This window comes from Ylistrum balloti, unplaced genomic scaffold (genome assembly GCF_031769215.1).
Source record: "Ylistrum balloti isolate Yb309-2 unplaced genomic scaffold, AGI_CSIRO_Ybal_v1 Utg370798, whole genome shotgun sequence".
Taxonomy (NCBI): domain Eukaryota; kingdom Metazoa; phylum Mollusca; class Bivalvia; order Pectinida; family Pectinidae; genus Ylistrum; species Ylistrum balloti.
In genome coordinates this window covers 67,202-84,987 of record NW_026782465.1, presented here as the reverse complement: position 1 = coordinate 84,987, position 17,786 = coordinate 67,202, and the positions used below count along the sequence as shown (strand labels likewise).

The 17,786-nt window shown below is 38.6% G+C and overlaps 1 protein-coding gene across 1 annotated transcript in view; it reads left to right on the top strand.

Annotated features, from left to right (window-relative positions):
* The window catches only part of LOC132558575 (hemicentin-1-like), a 143,629-nt gene that overhangs the window by 106,518 nt on the left and 19,325 nt on the right, over positions 1–17,786 (top strand). The window contains exons 31-38 of the mRNA XM_060223160.1: positions 3,749–4,060; positions 8,235–8,531; positions 8,957–9,259; positions 9,470–9,772; positions 10,917–11,213; positions 11,551–11,805; positions 15,871–16,131; positions 16,583–16,714. Coding sequence (XP_060079143.1) covers positions 3,749–4,060; positions 8,235–8,531; positions 8,957–9,259; positions 9,470–9,772; positions 10,917–11,213; positions 11,551–11,805; positions 15,871–16,131; positions 16,583–16,714 — 2,160 coding nt within the window. The remainder of the gene's footprint in view (positions 1–3,748; positions 4,061–8,234; positions 8,532–8,956; positions 9,260–9,469; positions 9,773–10,916; positions 11,214–11,550; positions 11,806–15,870; positions 16,132–16,582; positions 16,715–17,786) is intronic.

Here is a 17,786-nt window from a genome sequence, read left to right as displayed (position 1 = left end):
ATTCCTAATTCAACTAAGCGATCCAGTTCCTATTCTACAGCAGGCCGTAAGGAATATGCCAAGGGTCTGGCCTTTAAGAATTTTAGAATACAGCCTTCGTTGAGATTTAAGTGTGCTTTAATGTCCTTAAGAGTTCCTAAGGATTCATCGAAGACTTCCGAGTACTTGTCTACAATATCTTTCACATCCTTAGTAGGAATAGATAATTTGACCTTTGCTTCCGTCACTGCATGTATTTCGGCCCAATCTAGGCGTATGGAGCAAAGCAAGCTGCGTCCAAATAATGGAGGGCCTCCCTTCTCTATTACGTATAAGGGGAGACAACTCCTCTGTCCATTTAGCTCCACATGCACATCCAACTTCCCACATGGAGTGATAGGTTCACCTGAATATGTTTTAAGTTTGACGGCTGTAGGCTCTAAGGCAACCTTCCCAAAATGTTCCTCAAAATCCTGCTGTGACATCACAGAAACCTCCGAACCGGTGTCTAATTCCATGCGAAGTAACTTATTGTCCACTTGTGGACTAACCGAGAATGGTTCAGCTTTTCTTGGACCACCAATCAAGTAGATTTCCATATGTCCAATGAGACCATCTTCACTAACATTGTGGACTTTTCTATATGGCTTATTCCATGTTTTACTGCTTGCCGCTGCTTTGTTTTTATCCTGTGGACAGGCCTTCTGTATGTGACCTATTTTCCCACATTTCCTACATTTCTCTGACTTGTAGAAACAATCCTGTGCATCATGACCCGTTCGTAGACAACGATAGCACGGTTTAGAGTTTGACTTCACAGGTATTTTTACAGTTCTATTTACCTTGGGCTTCACACTGGTACTGTGTACTGGTTTATGTTTCGCTTGCAGTTCCACCGCATCTCTACTAGCCGTATCCATAGCTATGGCAACATCAACTGCTTTCTCAAAAGTTAAATCTTTCATGGAAAGAAATTTACGCTGAATGTTTTCATTTACCAGGCCACACACAAATCTGTCACGAAGTGCGTCGTTCAGTACATTACCAAATTCACAGTGTTCAGAAAATTTCCTAAGCTGGGCCACATATTCACGTACACCCTCGCCCTCTTTCTGATCACGTTTGTAGAACCTAAATCTCTCTGCTATTAACAAGGGTTTAGGAGATAGATGTCTGGATAATGTCTCTACCAGATCTCCATATGTTTTCGTTCCCGGTTTATCTGGGGCTGTAAGATCTCGTAGTATGCTGTATGTACGACTGCCTATTACGCTAAGCAATGTCGGGACTTTAGTTTCTTCCTTTATCTCATTTGCGAGGAAATATTGTTCCAATCACTCACTATATGAGTCCCATGTTTCAATTGTTTCATCAAATGGCTCCAGCGTTCCTATCTTACTATACTCACTATATGAGTCCCATGTTTCAATTGCTTCATCAAATGGCTCCAGCGTTCCTATCTTGGTCTTGGCCGCCATTTTGTTTTGAAACTTTCCTTCTCGATCTACGATAAATCGGGTTAAGCAGGCCTACCTTACGGTTCCGACAACTTACAGTCGTTTCGTGTCTGTACATACAGTTCACAGATTAGGGGGCTGACTACTAAAGGACAGAACCTATATGGAGTTATTTGTCATATTGCTTTAAGCATCTACTGTGGAACATATGCACAGATTTAGTACTGTTGGTCATAAAGATCCAGGTGAGCGATACAAGCCCTCTGGGCATCTTGTATCTTATCAATGTCACAATTTCTTTTTCATGACACTTGAAAGCTTCTTACTCAAAAAACTTTATATTCAATGTTGCTTATCTCTGGTGACCATCAAGGCCACTAGGTGTTTTGTTTTTTTATAAGGTCATCTGACCTGAAGGGTCAGGATGTCCTATGGCCATCGTGTTTCGTATGTCTTTGTCCACTGTCTGCCATGGGTAAACTTTCCATTCAAATGACTTCTCCTCAATAACCAGAAAGCTCATATTGGGCATGTAGCATGATGGGATAAAGAGCTAACAAGTTTGTTATCATGAATGACCTTGACCTATTTTCAAGGCCACAGGGTTAAAAAATGTTCAACTCTTTAAACAACTTTTTTTCAATAACCAAAAGGCCCAAGGTATTGATATTTGGCCTGTAAAATGATGAGAGTTTGTTAATATAAATGACAATGACCCGCTTTCAAGACCACTGGGGTCAAATATGTTAATGTGTAAGAGAATTCTTATCAACAACCAAAGATCTAGGGTGTTGATATTGGGCTGGCAGCATGACTGGATGAAGGACTACCAAGATTGTTAATGAGAATGACCTTGACCGCCTTTGAAGGTCACAGGGTCAAATGTGTTAAAATGTTTTAAACACCTCTTTTCAATACCCAAAAGGTCCAGGGTGCTGAAATTGGGCCTGTAGCATGATGGGATAAAGAGCTGCCAAGTTTATGAATATGAATAACCTTAACCTTCTTTCAAGGTCACGGGGGTCAAATATGTTAAAATGTTTAAACTACTTCTTCTCAATAACCAAAAGGCCTAGGGTACTGATATTAGGCCTCTAGCATGCATGAAGGAAGGGGTAAAACGTTTTATATGAATGACCTTGACTTGCTTTGAAGGTCACAATGGTCAAATATGTTAAATTGATTAAACAACTTCTTCTCAATAAGCAAAAGGCCAAGGGTACAAATATTTGACCTGTAGCATGCTTGGTTGAAGGGCTACAACGTTTGTATAAATCAATTACCTTGACCTGCTTTAAAGGTCACAGGGGTAAAATATGTTGAAATCTCAAAATGATTTCTAAATTACCAAAAGGTTGAGAGTGCTGATATTGGGCCTGTAGCATGCTTGGATGAAGGGCTACCAAGTTTGTTCACCTTGACCTACTCTGAAGGTCACACGGGTCAAATGTGTTGAAATGTGTAAGCAACTTCTTCCCAATAACAGTATTGATATTGGGCCTGCAGCATGTTTTTGCAACAATATGTCCAAAGTTATGTCTTTATAAACAAATCAATGTCTTCTGTGTAAGCTGTAGTAAAGTTGAGCAATTTATTTTAGGCCTTTTTGGCCTCTTACTCTGTATTACATGCCATTTTGATTTGCATGTTAAGATTAGCAGCTACAGGTATAGAAAATACTTGAAACTACAAGGCTGTTTTGATGACAGTTTAGCACACCTGGTCCATAGGACTGCTGAGGTTATGCCATGGCGTCTGTTGTCTGTCTGTCAACTTTTTCTACAAATTGGCACTAGTCAACAACTTACGGTGTCTTGACAGAATTGGGTCAGAAGCATTCTTTGGGGAAGGGGAACATATTTTGTGTAAATGGTTTGTTCCAGGTTCGGGTCTTAGTTGGTCATAACCATATATAGCATTGCTTGGCAATAAGAGATCAACACATTCATGATGTAAGAATTGGCCCTTGGGTGTGAAACACCTCAAAGGACATAATTTCTAGGTGATATTTTTGACATAGTTGAGATACCAACCTGATAACCATATAATCTCTTACTGGGCATCAAAAGAGAAAAACTGTGAGGATATAAGAATTTACCCATTGTTCTTGTCCTAACAAAGAGCTTAAGTAACTCAGCTTTAGTTCGGAAATATTTGAAATACTCAACCTTTAGGCATGTATACCATTGCTGGGCTTTAAGATCCAGATGAGCAATATAGGCCCTATTGGCCTCTTGTTTTAATATTCAGTCTGCTGTATGAAGAAATAAGAATACATTAGTTCTCAGAAATGATATAACATTATTTTTCAGACATACCAACTGTAACAATCCCATCCAATGCCTACTCTGTCATAACTGGATCATCCATCCAGATCCCGTGTTCTGTTCAGTCCAGTCCTCAAGCTAGCCGCATCACTTGGTCAAAGATTGTCACTACTGGTGGAAACACTGTCACCACCGACATCAACATTGATGGCTCCAAGTATCAGGGCAGCTCCACAAGTACCCCAAGTCTTACAATCAACAACGCCAACAACAACGATCAAGCCTATTATGTCTGCTCAGCCACCAACAGTGTGGGCTCTGCGAACAGTATCCAAACTTTCCTGACAGTATCAGGAAGTAAGTACCCTAATATGTCTGCTCAGCCACCAACAGTGTGGGCTCTGCGAACAGTATCTAAACTTTCCTGACAGTGCCTGGTGAATTCCAATTTCAAATGTAAATTCTCAGTTCTTCAGTTCTTTGGTAAAGTTAGAGGAAATGTAACCATGTCTGTATGTTTCAGTGTCTATGTGAGTCACCATGTTCATATTTTTTAGTGTCTGTATGAGTCAGTGTCTATGTGAGTCACCATGTCTGTATGTTTCAGTGTCTATATGAGTCACCATGTTTATGTTTTAGTGTCTGTATGAGTCACGATGTCTGTATTTTTCAGTGTCTGTATGAGTCACCATGTCTGTATGTTTCAGTGTCTATATGAGTCACCATGTTTGTATGTTTCAGTGTCTATATGAGTCACCATGTTTATGTTTCAGTGTCTATATGAGTCACCGTGTTTATATGTTCTAGTGTCTGTATGAGTCAGTGTCTGTATGAGACATCATGTCTGTATGTTTCAGTGTCTATGTGAGTCACCATGTTTGTATGTTTCAGTGTCTATGTGAGTCACCATGTCTGTATGAGTCAGTGTCTGCATGAGTCACCATGTCTGTATAAGTCACCATGTTTATGTTTTAGTGTCTGTATGAGTCACGATGTCTGTATTTTTCAGTGTCTGTATGAGTCACCATGTCTGTATGTTTCAGTGTCTATATGAGTCACCATGTTCATATTTTTTAGTGTCTGTATGAGTCAGTGTCTGTATGAGTCACCATGTCTGTGTGTTTCAGTGTCTATGTAATTCACCATGTTTGTATGTTTCAGTGTCTATGTGAGTCACCATGTCTGTATGAGTCAGTGTCTGCATGAGTCACCATGTCAGTATGTTCAGTGTCTATATGAGTCACCATGTCTGTATGAGTCACCATGTTTATATGTTTCAATGTCTATATGAGTCACCATGTTTATATGTTTCAGTGTCTATATGAGTCACCGTGTTTATATGTTTTAGTGTCTGTATGAGTCACCATGTCTATATGTTTCAGTGTCTATATGAATCACCATGTCTGTATGAGTCACCATGTCAGTATATTTCAGTGTCTATATGAGTCTTCATGTCTGTATGAGTCTCCATGTTGATATGCTTCAGTGTCTATATGAGTCACCACGTTTATATTTTTTAGTATCTGTATGGGTCAGTGTCTATGTAAGTCACCATGTTCATATTTTTTAGTGTCTGTATGAGTCAGTGTCTGTATGAGTCACCATGTCTGTATGTTTCAGTGTGTATGTGAGTCACCATGTTCATATTTTGTAGTGTCTGTATTTTTCAGTGTCTGTATGAGTCATCATGTCAGTATGTTTCAGTGTCTATATGAGTCACCATGACTGTATGAGTCACCATGTTTATATGTTTCAGTGTCTATATGAGTCACCGTGTTTATATGTTTTAGTGTCTGTATGAGTCACGATGTCTATATTTTTCAGTGTCTATATGAGTCATCATGTTTATGTTTTAGTGTCTGTATGCGTCAGTGTCTGTATTAGTCACCATGTCTGTATTAGTCACCATGTCTGTATGTGCCAGTGTCTATGTGAGTCACTATGTTTGTATGATTCAGTGTCTGTATGAGTCACAATGTTTATATTTTAGTGTCTTCATGAGTCACGATGTCTGTATTTTTCAGTGTCTGTATGAGTCACCATGTCTGTATGTTTCAGTGTCTATATGAGTCATCATGTTTATGTTTTAGTGTCTGTATGAGTCACGATGTCTGTATTTTTCAGTGTCTATGTGAGTCACCATGTTCATATTTTTTAGTGTCTGTTTGAGTCAGCGAATGTATGAGTCATCATGTCTGTATGTTTCAGTGTCTATATGAGTCACCATGTCTGTATGAGTAACCATGTCTGTATGAGTCAGTGTCTGTATGAGTCATCATGTCTGTATGTTTCAGTGTCTATATGAGTCACCATGTCTGTATGAGTCACCTTGTTTATGTTTTAGTGTCTGTATGAGTCACAATGTCTGTATTTTTCAGTGTCTGTATGTGTCACCATGTCTGTATGTTTCAGTGTCTATATGAGTCACCATGTTCATATTTTTTAGTGTCTGTATGAGTCAGTGTCTGTATGAGTCACCATGTTTATGTTTTAGTGTCTGTATGAGTCACCATGTCTGTATGTTTCAGTGTCTATGTAAGTCACCATGTTTGTATGTTTCAATGTCTATATGAGTCACCATGTTTATATGTTTCAGTGTCTATATGAGTCACCATGTTTATATGTTTTAGTGTCTGTATGAGTCACCATGTCTATATGTTTCAGTGTCTATATGAGTCACCATGTTTATATTTTTTAGTGTCTGTATGAGTCAGTGTCTGTATGAGTCACCATGTTTATATTTTAGTGTCTTCATGAGTCACGTTGTCTGTATTTTTCAGTGTCTGTATGAGTCACCTTGTCTGTATGTTTCAGTGTCTATATGAGTCATCATGTTTATGTTTTAGTGTCTGTATGAGTCACGATGTCTGTATTTTTCAGTGTCTATATGAGTCATCATGTTTATATTTTTTAGTGTCTGTATGAGTCAGTGTCTGTATGAGTCACCATGTCTGTATGTTTCAGTGTCTATGTAAGTCACCATGTTTGTATGTTTCAGTGTCTATGTGAGTCACCATGTTCATATTTTTTAGTGTCTGTATGAGTCAGCGAATGTATGAGTCATCATGTCTGTATGTTTCAGTGTCTATATGAGTCACCATGTCTGTATGAGTCACCATGTCTGTATGAGTCACCATGTCTGTATGAGTCAGTGTCTGTATGAGTCAACATGTTTATATGTTTCAGTGTCTGTATGAGTCAGTGTCTGTATGAGTCACAATGTCTGTGTGTTTCAGTGTCTATATGAGTCACCATGACTGTATGAGTCACCATGTCTGTATGTTTCAGTGTCTATGTGAGTCACCACGTTTATATTTTTTAGTGTCTGTTTGAGTCAGTGTCTGTATGAGTCACAATGTCTGTGTGTTTCAGTGTCTATATGAGTCACCATGATTGTATGAGTCACCATGTCTGTATGTTTCAGTGTCTATGTGAGTCACCACGTTTATATTTTTTAGTGTCTGTTTGAGTCAGTGTCTGTATGAGTCACAATGTCTGTGTGTTTCAGTGTCTATATGAGTCACCATATCTGTATGAGTCACCATGTCTGTATGAGTCAGTGTCTGTATGACTCATCATGTCTGTATGTTTCAGTGTCTATGTGAGTCACCACATTTATATTTTTTAGTGTCTGTATGAGTCAGTGTCTGTATGAGTCACAATGTCTGTGTGTTTCAGTGTCTATATGAGTCACCATGACTGTATGAGTCACCATGTCTGTATGTTTCAGTGTCTATGTGAGTCACCACGTTTATATTTTTTAGTGTCTGTTTGAGTCAGTGTCTGTATGAGTCACAATGTCTGTGTGTTTCAGTGTCTATGTGAGTCACCACATTTATATTTTTTAGTGTCTGTATGAGTCAGTGTCTGTATGAGTCATCATGTCTGTATGTTTCAGTGTCTATGTGAGTCACCACATTTATATTTTTTAGTGTCTGTATGAGTCAGTGTCTGTATGAGTCACAATGTCTGTGTGTTTCAGTGTCTATATGAGTCACCATGACTGTATGAGTCAACATGTTTATATGTTTCAGTGTCTATGTGAGTCACCACATTTATATTTTTTAGTGTCTGCATGAGTCAGTGTCTGTATGAGTCACAATGTCTGTGTGTTTCAGTGTCTATATGAGTCACCATGACTGTATGAGTCACCATGTCTGTATGTTTCAGTGTCTATGTGAGTCACCACGTTTATATTTTTTAGTGTCTGTTTGAGTCAGTGTCTGTATGAGTCACAATGTCTATGTGTTTCAGTGTCTATGTAAGTCAACATGTTTCTATGTTTCATTATCTTTATGAGTCACCTACTTTGTATATCCCAGAGTCTATATATGAGTCAACATGTAGTCATTGGTTTAATATCTTGATGAATCTTACATTGCTGATGCAAGTAAAGTACATTACTTTTTTTGAAGCCTTTATTCTCAGTCTTTGGAAAAGGTTGTGCAGTTAAAAGTAGGTAAACTGAAAATGAAGACAAAATTTCGTCAAAACTGGCATTAACATGAATACAACACTATGATACTTGTAGGTATCCCCCAGGTGACATTAGCACCAGAATTCTCCACTGTGCTGGGGTCTTCCATTACCTTAGACTGTGTCGTGTCTGCCACACCGCAAGCTGATTCTATCTCATGGGAACGAATCATTGGCGGAGTTACCACCACCCTCACTATCGATGGTACAAAGTTTGTTGGTTCAGCTGTCAACAACCCATCTCTCACCATTAACAGTGTCTCAACTGATGACCAGGGCTACTACGTGTGTATCGCCATTAACAGTGTGGGTATTGGGAGAAGTTCACAGGCCTACCTGACCATCACTGGCAGTAAGTACATACTGGCAATCACACACTGAACTTTGTTTCAGTCTTTGGAAATAATTATCTGGTACAGCATCTTAGTCATCCATTTGTTAAACACAAATTCTTGATTATCAAATTTTACAAAATGTTTCTCCTTGAAAGCAAAAGAGTTTCTAGTAATTAAAATTGATATTTGAACCTCTGCCACATACAAAATTAAAAAAAAAAACAAAAGTCATATGTATTCATCTTGTACATAAAGTATGTATTGGCTGAAGCACAGAGACACAGAATTCAATCTCCATGCGTCGGTCTGTTGGGAGATGATTCCAGGGAAATATTCTCTCTACCAAAATTTTTGATGAATTTTTGATCAACGTTCAGTGTATGTAGGAGTTGTGTTGTATTACAACCTTACAACCTTGGTTCATAATATGTGTGATATTTAGGTATACCAGCAGTGGTGATCAGCCAGCCCTCTTACTCTGTTGTCATTGGCGACACTATCGTCATCGACTGTGACTACAGCTCCACACCTGATGCCACATCCATCTACTGGAACAAGATTGTCAACACACAGACAACTAGAATTACAATTACACAGACCAATAAATACAGTGGTGCCACTCTCACCAACCCATCACTGACAATCACTGGTACAGACAGTAGCGACCAGGCTTTCTACCGCTGTGTTGTTGGAAATAATGTCGGTGAAGGTCAAAGTTCACAGGCCTACCTCTATGTTACTGGCAGTAAGTAATTTTTTTTACGATAGAACATAGAAGAGATACCTTGAAATTATGACATAAAATTGTGGTCGAATTCTTTATTACCTCAAAAATAATGTGCTGTAAGCTTCAAACTTTGAAATTATTGAAATAAAATGAAAACCTGTATGGGAAGTGATGAAATGATATCATATATGTTTCCTATAAAACTCTGCTCAATATCTTTTTTTTCAGACCTGCCCTTGGTGACTGTTCCACAGAGCTCTTACAGTGTTTCACTGGAAGACACTGTTACAATTTTGTGTACTGTAACAGCCACACCATCTGCCACCTCCGTTACCTGGGAGTACACTAACAATGCAGGCATGACCAGTGTTGTTGACCTGACCAATTCCCGGTATAGTGGTGGTACCATAGCTTCACCATCTCTCCGGATTGATTCCGCTCAACTCTCCGACCAGGGGTCTTACAAATGTAAGGCTACCAACACTGTCGGTGAAGGAGAGAGCTCAGACATCTATCTCTATGTTACTGGAAGTAAGTCAATGATTGTGTTAACCATGATGTCTGCCATCTTATTATCAGCATTTCACAGGACATGGCCTTTTGTTTCATATGTTATTAGTTGTGAATGTTTGCTCTTAGAACTGCTCAAAACAGCTTTAGAGAGGCAACCATCTTAAATTTTGAGTTTAAATTTTTATTTAAATTTTCATGGTCCTAAGTTAATTTAGTTTGCAAATTAAAATTTAGAAAGAGTCACCAGAAAAGATGTTTGCAAACAGCAGTTATATTCATTATTTTTTTTTTTATTATTATTTTTTCTTTCCAAGCACTGGAATCCTATTTAGTGGCTTTTTTTCTAGATCTCAGAAATTAGCAGAAAATTTACTATTTAATTCCAATCTGAAATCATGCTTCATACTATTGGTCGGTTTCACTGATTTTTTTTAAGAGACAGGAACAGGAAAAAAAAAGATTCCTCTCACAAGATAAGGAAATTATAGAGCTTAATTTCCAATAAGATTTAAAATTAAGTTTGATAAAGTTTTGCTTATCATATAAAAACTTTATCAACGTTAATTTCAAATCTTATAGGAAAAAATAAATAAAAAATTACAAGAATGATAAACTTACTCTTTCAATTAAAGATCTTACAATTCTACCATCTTGCAGGTCACAGTATCTGCCTAACTTGTATTTTGTTTTGTTACCATCTCTTCCATCAGTGTGGGTAACAGTATCTGCCTAACTTGTATTTTGTTTTGTTACCATCTCTTCCATCAGTGTGGGTCACAGTATCTGCCTAACTTGTATTTTGTTTTGTTACCGTCTCTTCCATCAGTGTGGGTCACAGTATCTGCCTAACTTGTATTTTGTTTTGTTACCATCTCTTCCATCAGTGTGGGTCACAGTATCTGCCTAACTTGTATTTTGTTTTGTTACCGTCTCTTCCATCAGTGTGGGTCACAGTATCTGCCTAACTTGTATTTTGTTTTGTTACCGTCTCTTCCATCAGTGTGGGTCACAGTATCTGCCTAACTTGTATTTTGTTTTGTTACCATCTCTTCCATCAGTGTGGGTAACAGTATCTGCCTAACTTGTATTTTGTTTTGTTACCAGCTCTTCCATCAGTGTGGGTCACAGTATCTGCCTAACTTGTATTTTGTTTTGTTACCAGCTCTTCCATCAGTGAGGGTCACAGTATCTGCCTACACTGTGGATGTTGGAAGCCAGGCGACACTGGCCTGTATTGTAGAGGCCTCCCCTCCGGCTACCTCAGTCTACTGGACAAAGATTATTGATGGTGTTAGCTCCACGATCAGTACTTCTGTAGCTAAGTATGAAGGTTCGAGCGTAGGGACACCATCACTTACCATCAATAACCTGGCTGTATCAGATGAAGGCAGCTACAGATGTAATGCTATTAACACTGTTGGCACCGGTTCTAGTGGTCTCACCTCTCTCATCGTAGCCTGTAAGTCACATAACTTGTGTACAGTTTCTAGGTTATGTTTCAATGGTTTTTACTAGCTGTTGGAAAGGTCACATTGTAACAAATATATAAAAACGTCTTGTCGAGAAATTTCAGATCATGCTGTCTTAAGTCATTTTGTCAGCAGGTTATAGGGAAGAAGAACCTGTAAGTTTGTTCAAATAGATGATCTTTATTTTCTCATGACATTTTTCACACTATGTCGGAATATATTAATGTTATCTTTCACCATTTTTCCAACTGTAAATGATTAAGAAGAAACAGTGTACTTGGGCTTGATTTAAAAGATAAAAAGCTGTATCCTACCATTCGTTTTCAGATGCTCCAAGAAACACTGTGGTGGACCCAGCTGCCGTAACACGAAGAGAAACAGAATCTGTAACTTCTGAGTGCTCCACTGATGCTAACCCTGCTGCTAGCTACCAGTGGGTCAAGGACAGCACCAGCCAGATTGTGTCAAATGAGAAGATTCTACAGATCAGCAACATTGACCGTGGACATGATGGCACCTACACCTGTACTGCTACAAATAGTCAGGGCTCAGATACAGCTAAACTCACAGTTGATGTCCAGTGTAAGAACAAATCTCTACTATCTATACTTATTACACAGTAAATATTTGTTTAAATGTTTATCAATTCAATATTGAGAAGAAAAAAATTAAGATATGCCTTACTTTAAGAAAAATGCATATACAGGGTAAATATATAGAAGGAAAAAGTGTCATAGGTTATCATACTATCAGACTGTAGAAGTCGCACCAGACAGAATGGTCCAGAATAGGTTATCATACTATCAGACTCTAGAAGTCACACCTGACAGAATGGTCCAGAATAGGTTATCATACTATCAGACTGTAGAAGTCACAGCAGACAGAATGGTCCAGAATAGGTTATCACTTAACACAGAATGGTCCAAAATAGGTTATTATACAATCAGACTGTATAATTCACACCAGACAGAATGGTCCAGAATAGGTTATCATACTATCAGACTGTAGAAGTCATACCAGACAGAATGGTCCAGAATAGGTTATCATACTACACAGAATGGTCCAGAATAGGTTATCATACTATCAGACTGTATAATTCACACCAGACAGAATGGTCCAGAATAGGTTATCATACTATCAGACTGTAGAAGTCATACCAGACAGAATGGTCCAGAACATGTCATGACACCAGACAGAATGGTCCAGAATAGGTTAACATACCACACAAAATGGTCCAGAATAGGTTATCATACTATCAGACTGCAGAAGTGACACCAGACAGAATGATCCAGAATAGGTTATCGTACTATCAGACTGTACAAGTCATACCAGACAGAATGTTCCAGAACAGGTTATCATACCAGACAGAATGGTCCAGAATAGGTTGTCATACTATCTGACAGTAGAAGTCATACCAGACAGAATGGTCCAGAATAGGTTATCATACCAGACAGAATGGTCCAGAATAGGTTATCTTACCACACAGAATGGTCCAGAATAGGTTATCACACCACACATAATGGTCCAGAATAGGTAAACATACTATCAGACTGTAGAAGTCATACCAGACAGAATGGTCCAGAACATGTCATGACACCAGACAGAATGGTCCAGAATAGGTTATCATACCACACAAAATGGTCCAGAATAGGTTATCATACTATCAGACTGCAGAAGTGACACCAGACAGAATGATCCAGAATAGGTTATCGTACTATCAGACTGTACAAGTCATACCAGACAGAATGTTCCAGAACAGGTTATCATACCAGACAGAATGGTCCAGAATAGGTTGTCATACTATCTGACAGTAGAAGTCATACCAGACAGAATGGTCCAGAATAGGTTATCATACCAGACAGAATGGTCCAGAATAGGTTATCTTACCACACAGAATGGTCCAGAATAGGTTATCACACCACACATAATGGTCCAGAATAGGTAAACATACTATCAGACTGTAGAAGTCACACCAGACAGAATGGTCCAGAATAGGTTGTCATACTATCTGACAGTAGAAGTCATACCAGACAGAATGGTCCAGAATAGGTTATCATACCAGACAGAATGGTCCAGAATAGGTTATCTTACCACACAGAATGGTCCAGAATAGGTTATCACACCACACAGAATGGTCCAGAATAGGTTATCATACTATCAGACTGTACAAGTCATACCAGACAGAATGATCCAAAATAGGTTATCATACCAGACTGAATTTTCCAGAATAGGTTATCATCCCAGACAGAATGGTCCAGAATAGGTTATCATACCAGACAGAATGGTCCAGAATAGGTTATCATACTATCAGGCTGTACAGGTCATACCAGACTGAATGTTCCAGAACAGGTTATCATACCAGACAGAATGGTCCAGAACAGTTTATCATACCAGACAGAATGGTCCAGAATAGGTTATCATACCAGACAGAATGGTCCAGAATAGGTTATCATACTATCAGACTGTAGAAGTCATAACAGACAGAATGTTCCAGAATAGGTTATCGCACCAGACAGAATGGTCCTGAACAGGTTATTACACCAGAAAGAATGGTCCGGAATAGGTTATCATACTATCAGACTTTAGAAGTCATACCAGACAGAATGGTCCAGAATAGGTAATCATACTATCAGACTGTAGAAGTCACACCAGACAGAATGGTCCAGAATAGATTATCATACTATCCGACTGTAAAAGTCATACCAGACAGAATGGTCCAGAACAGGTTATCATACCAGACAGAATGGTCCAGAATATGTTATCGCACCAGACAGAATGGTCCTGAATAGATTATCATACTATCCGACTGTAAAAGTCATACCAGACAGAATGTTCCAGAACAGGTTATCATACCAGACAGAATGGTCCAGAATAGGTTATCATACCAGACAGAATGGTCCAGAATAGGTTATCATACCAGACAGAATAGTCCAGAATAGGTTATCACTTAACACAGAATGGTCCAAAATAGGTGATTATACTATCAGACTGTATAATTCACACCAGACAGAATGTTCCAGAACAGGTTATCATACCAGACAGAATGGTCCAGAACAGGTTATCATACCAGACAGAATGGTCCAGAATAGGTTATCATACAAGACAGAATGGTCCAGAATAGGTTATCATACTATCAGACTGTAGAAGTCACACCAGATAGAATGGTCCAGAATAGGTTATCATACCAGACAGAATGGTCCAGAAAAGGTTATCATACTATCAGACTGTAGAAGTCATAACAGACAGAATGGTCCAGAATATGTTATCGCACCAGACAGAATGGTCCTGAACAGGTTATTACACCAGACAGAATGGTCCGGAATAGGTTATCATACTATCAGACTGTAGAAGTCACACCAGACAGAATGGTCCAGAATAGGTTATCATACTATCAGACTGTAGAAGTCACACCAGACAGAATGGTCCAGAATAGGTTATCATACTATCAAACTGTAGAATTCACACCAGACAGAATTGTCCAGAATAGTTATCATACTACCAGGCTACAGAAGTCTCACCAGACAGAATGGTCCAGAATAGGTTATCATACTGTCAGACTGTAGAAGTCATACCAGACAGAATGTTCCAGAACAGGTTATCATACCAGACAAAATGGTCAAAAATAGTTTATCATACCAGACAGAATGGTCCAGAATAGGTTATCATACTATCAGACAGTAAAAGTCAAACCAGACAGAATGGTCCTGCACAGGTTATCACACCAGACAGAATGGTCAAGAATAGGTTATCATACTATCCGACTGTAAAAGTCATACCAGACAGAATGTTCCAGAACAGGTTATCATATCAGACAGAATGGTCCAGAATAGGTTATCATACCAGACAGAATGGTCCAGAATAGGTTATCATACCAGACAGAATGGTCCAGAATAGGTTATCATACCAGACAGAATGGTCCAGAATAGGTTATCATACTATCAGACTGTAAAAGTCAAACCAGACAGAATGGTCCTGCACAGTTTATCACACCAGACAGAATGGTCCAGAATAGGTTATCATACTATCAGACTGTAGAAGTCACACCAGACAGAATGGTCCAGAATAGGTTATCATACTATCAGACTGTAGAATTCACACCAGACAGAATTGTCCAGAATAGTTATCATACTACCAGGCTACAGAAGTCTCACCGGACAGAATGGTCCGGAATAGGTTATCATACTATCAGACTGTAGAAGGCATACCAGACAGAATGGTCCAGAATAGGTTATCACACCAAACAGAATGGTCCAGAAAAGGTTATCATACTATCAGACTGTAGAATGCATACCAGACAGAATGGTCCAGAATAGGTTATCATACTATCTGGCTATAGAAGTCACACCAGACGGAATGGTCCGGAAATGGTTATGATACTATCAGACTGTAGAAGTCATACCAGACAGAATGGTCCAGAATAGGTTATCATAATATCAGACTGTAGAAGTCATACCAGACAGAATGGTCCAGAATAGGTTATCATAATATCAGACTGTAGAAGTCATACCAGATAGAATGGTCCAGACTTGATTGTCATACTATCAGACTCTAGAAGTCATACCAGATAGAATGGTCCAGAAAAGGTTATCCCACCAGACAGAATGGTCCAGAATAGGTTATCATACTATCAGAATGTATTGTTTACAGATAGACCTATCAGCACTGTCACTGTTGAAGAGGCCACTGTTACACTTAGCCTTAATGCCCAGAAGAACCTTGAATGTAACACGGTGGCCAATCCAGCTGTGCAGACATACAGGTGGCTCAAAGATGGGGACAGCATTGCTAATGCCAATAGTCTGGTATACCAGGTAACCATTGCAGACAGCAGCAGCTATGGAGTCTACACATGCTATGCCACCAATGCCATCGGACAATCCTCATCCATTGCATTCACCATACAATCAGGTCAGTTATAAATATTGAATTAGAGTTTAAAACTATTTATAACTATAAAGGTACTTGGGTATCTAAAGTTTGCCAAAACAAGGGGTATACCTAAGTCTTCAAAAAAACAACTAAAGGGTCGGTACACAGAAGTCTTGATAAAAATAAAGGGTCGGTACACAGAAGTCTTAATAAAAATAAAGGGTCAGTACACAGAAGTCTTAATAAAGATAAAGGGTCGGTACACAGAAGTCTTAATAAAAATAAAGGGTCGGTACACAGAAGTCTTAATAAAAACTAAAGGGTCAGTACACAGAAGTCTTAATAAAAATAAAGGGTCAGTACACAGAAGTCTTAATAAAACTAAAGGGTCAGTACACAGAAGTCTTAATAAAAAGTTAATGGTTAGTTGATTTAGAGAGTATCTGGGAATGTATTGTCTTTATTAAAAATGATTTGTTTTGATTTTCAGGAGATGTTGTGTTTACCACTCCAGCACCAACAGATGTGGGATTGACTACTGGTGTCATCATTGCTATCGTCATTGCAGCTGTTGTCTTCCTTCTCATCGTCATAATTGCAGTCTGCTGTTGTGTTACTCATGGTAAGGATTCTTTTATATAGGATTAGTATTACCTGCCTTGCGTGTTGTTTTGATGTATTTCTATTTGTAGGCATTTAATGCTCAGCCTTAGTCCTGTAACAGGCAACTGAGATGGAGAACCAACAGATTAATATTTACTCAATAGCATCATAACATCATTTTGAATATTGGATTGAGATTATGATCAATCAAGTTTAAAAGGGTCAAAGGTCGAATTTGACTTCTGCAAAATCAATAAACAATGATGCTTATATGGCAGGTGTTGGAAGCATCCAGCAGACATTTTCTAGTCACTATGAAGACCTACTTCCTTTCACTATCAGTTGACAAGTCATTTGTCACTTGTTACTTCCTGTCACCATACGTTTGACCAGTTATTGATCACAAGTTACTTCCTGTCACCATCAATTGACAAGTCATTTGTCACTAGTTACTTCCTGTCACCATCAGTTGACAAGTCATTTGTCACAAGTTACTTCCTGTCACCATCAATTGACAAGTCATTTGTCACTAGTTACTTTCTGTCACCATCAGTTGACAAGTCATTTGTCACAAGTTACTTCCTGTCACCGTCAATTGACAAGTCATTTGTTACTAGTTACTTTCTGTCACCATCCGTTGACTGGTTATATTGATCACTAGTTACTTCCTCTCACTATCAGTTGACAAGTCATTTGTAACTAGTTACTTCCTATCACCATCAGTTGACAAGTCATTTGTCACAAGTTACTTCCTGTCACCATCAGTTGACAAGTCATTTGTCACAAGTTACTTCCTGTTACCATCAATTGGCAAGTCATTTGTCACTAGTTACTTTCTGTCACCATCAGTTGATTGGTTATTGATCATTAATTACTTCCTCTAACTATCAGTTGACAAGTCATTTGTCACTAGTAACTTTCTGTCACCATCAGTTGACTAGTTATTGATCACTAGTTACTTCCTCTCACTATCAGTTGACCAGTCATTTGTCACTAGTAACTTTGTCACCATCAGTTGACTGGTTATTGATCACAAGTTACTTCCTGTCACTATCAGTTGACAAGTCATTTGTCACTAGTAACTTTCTGTC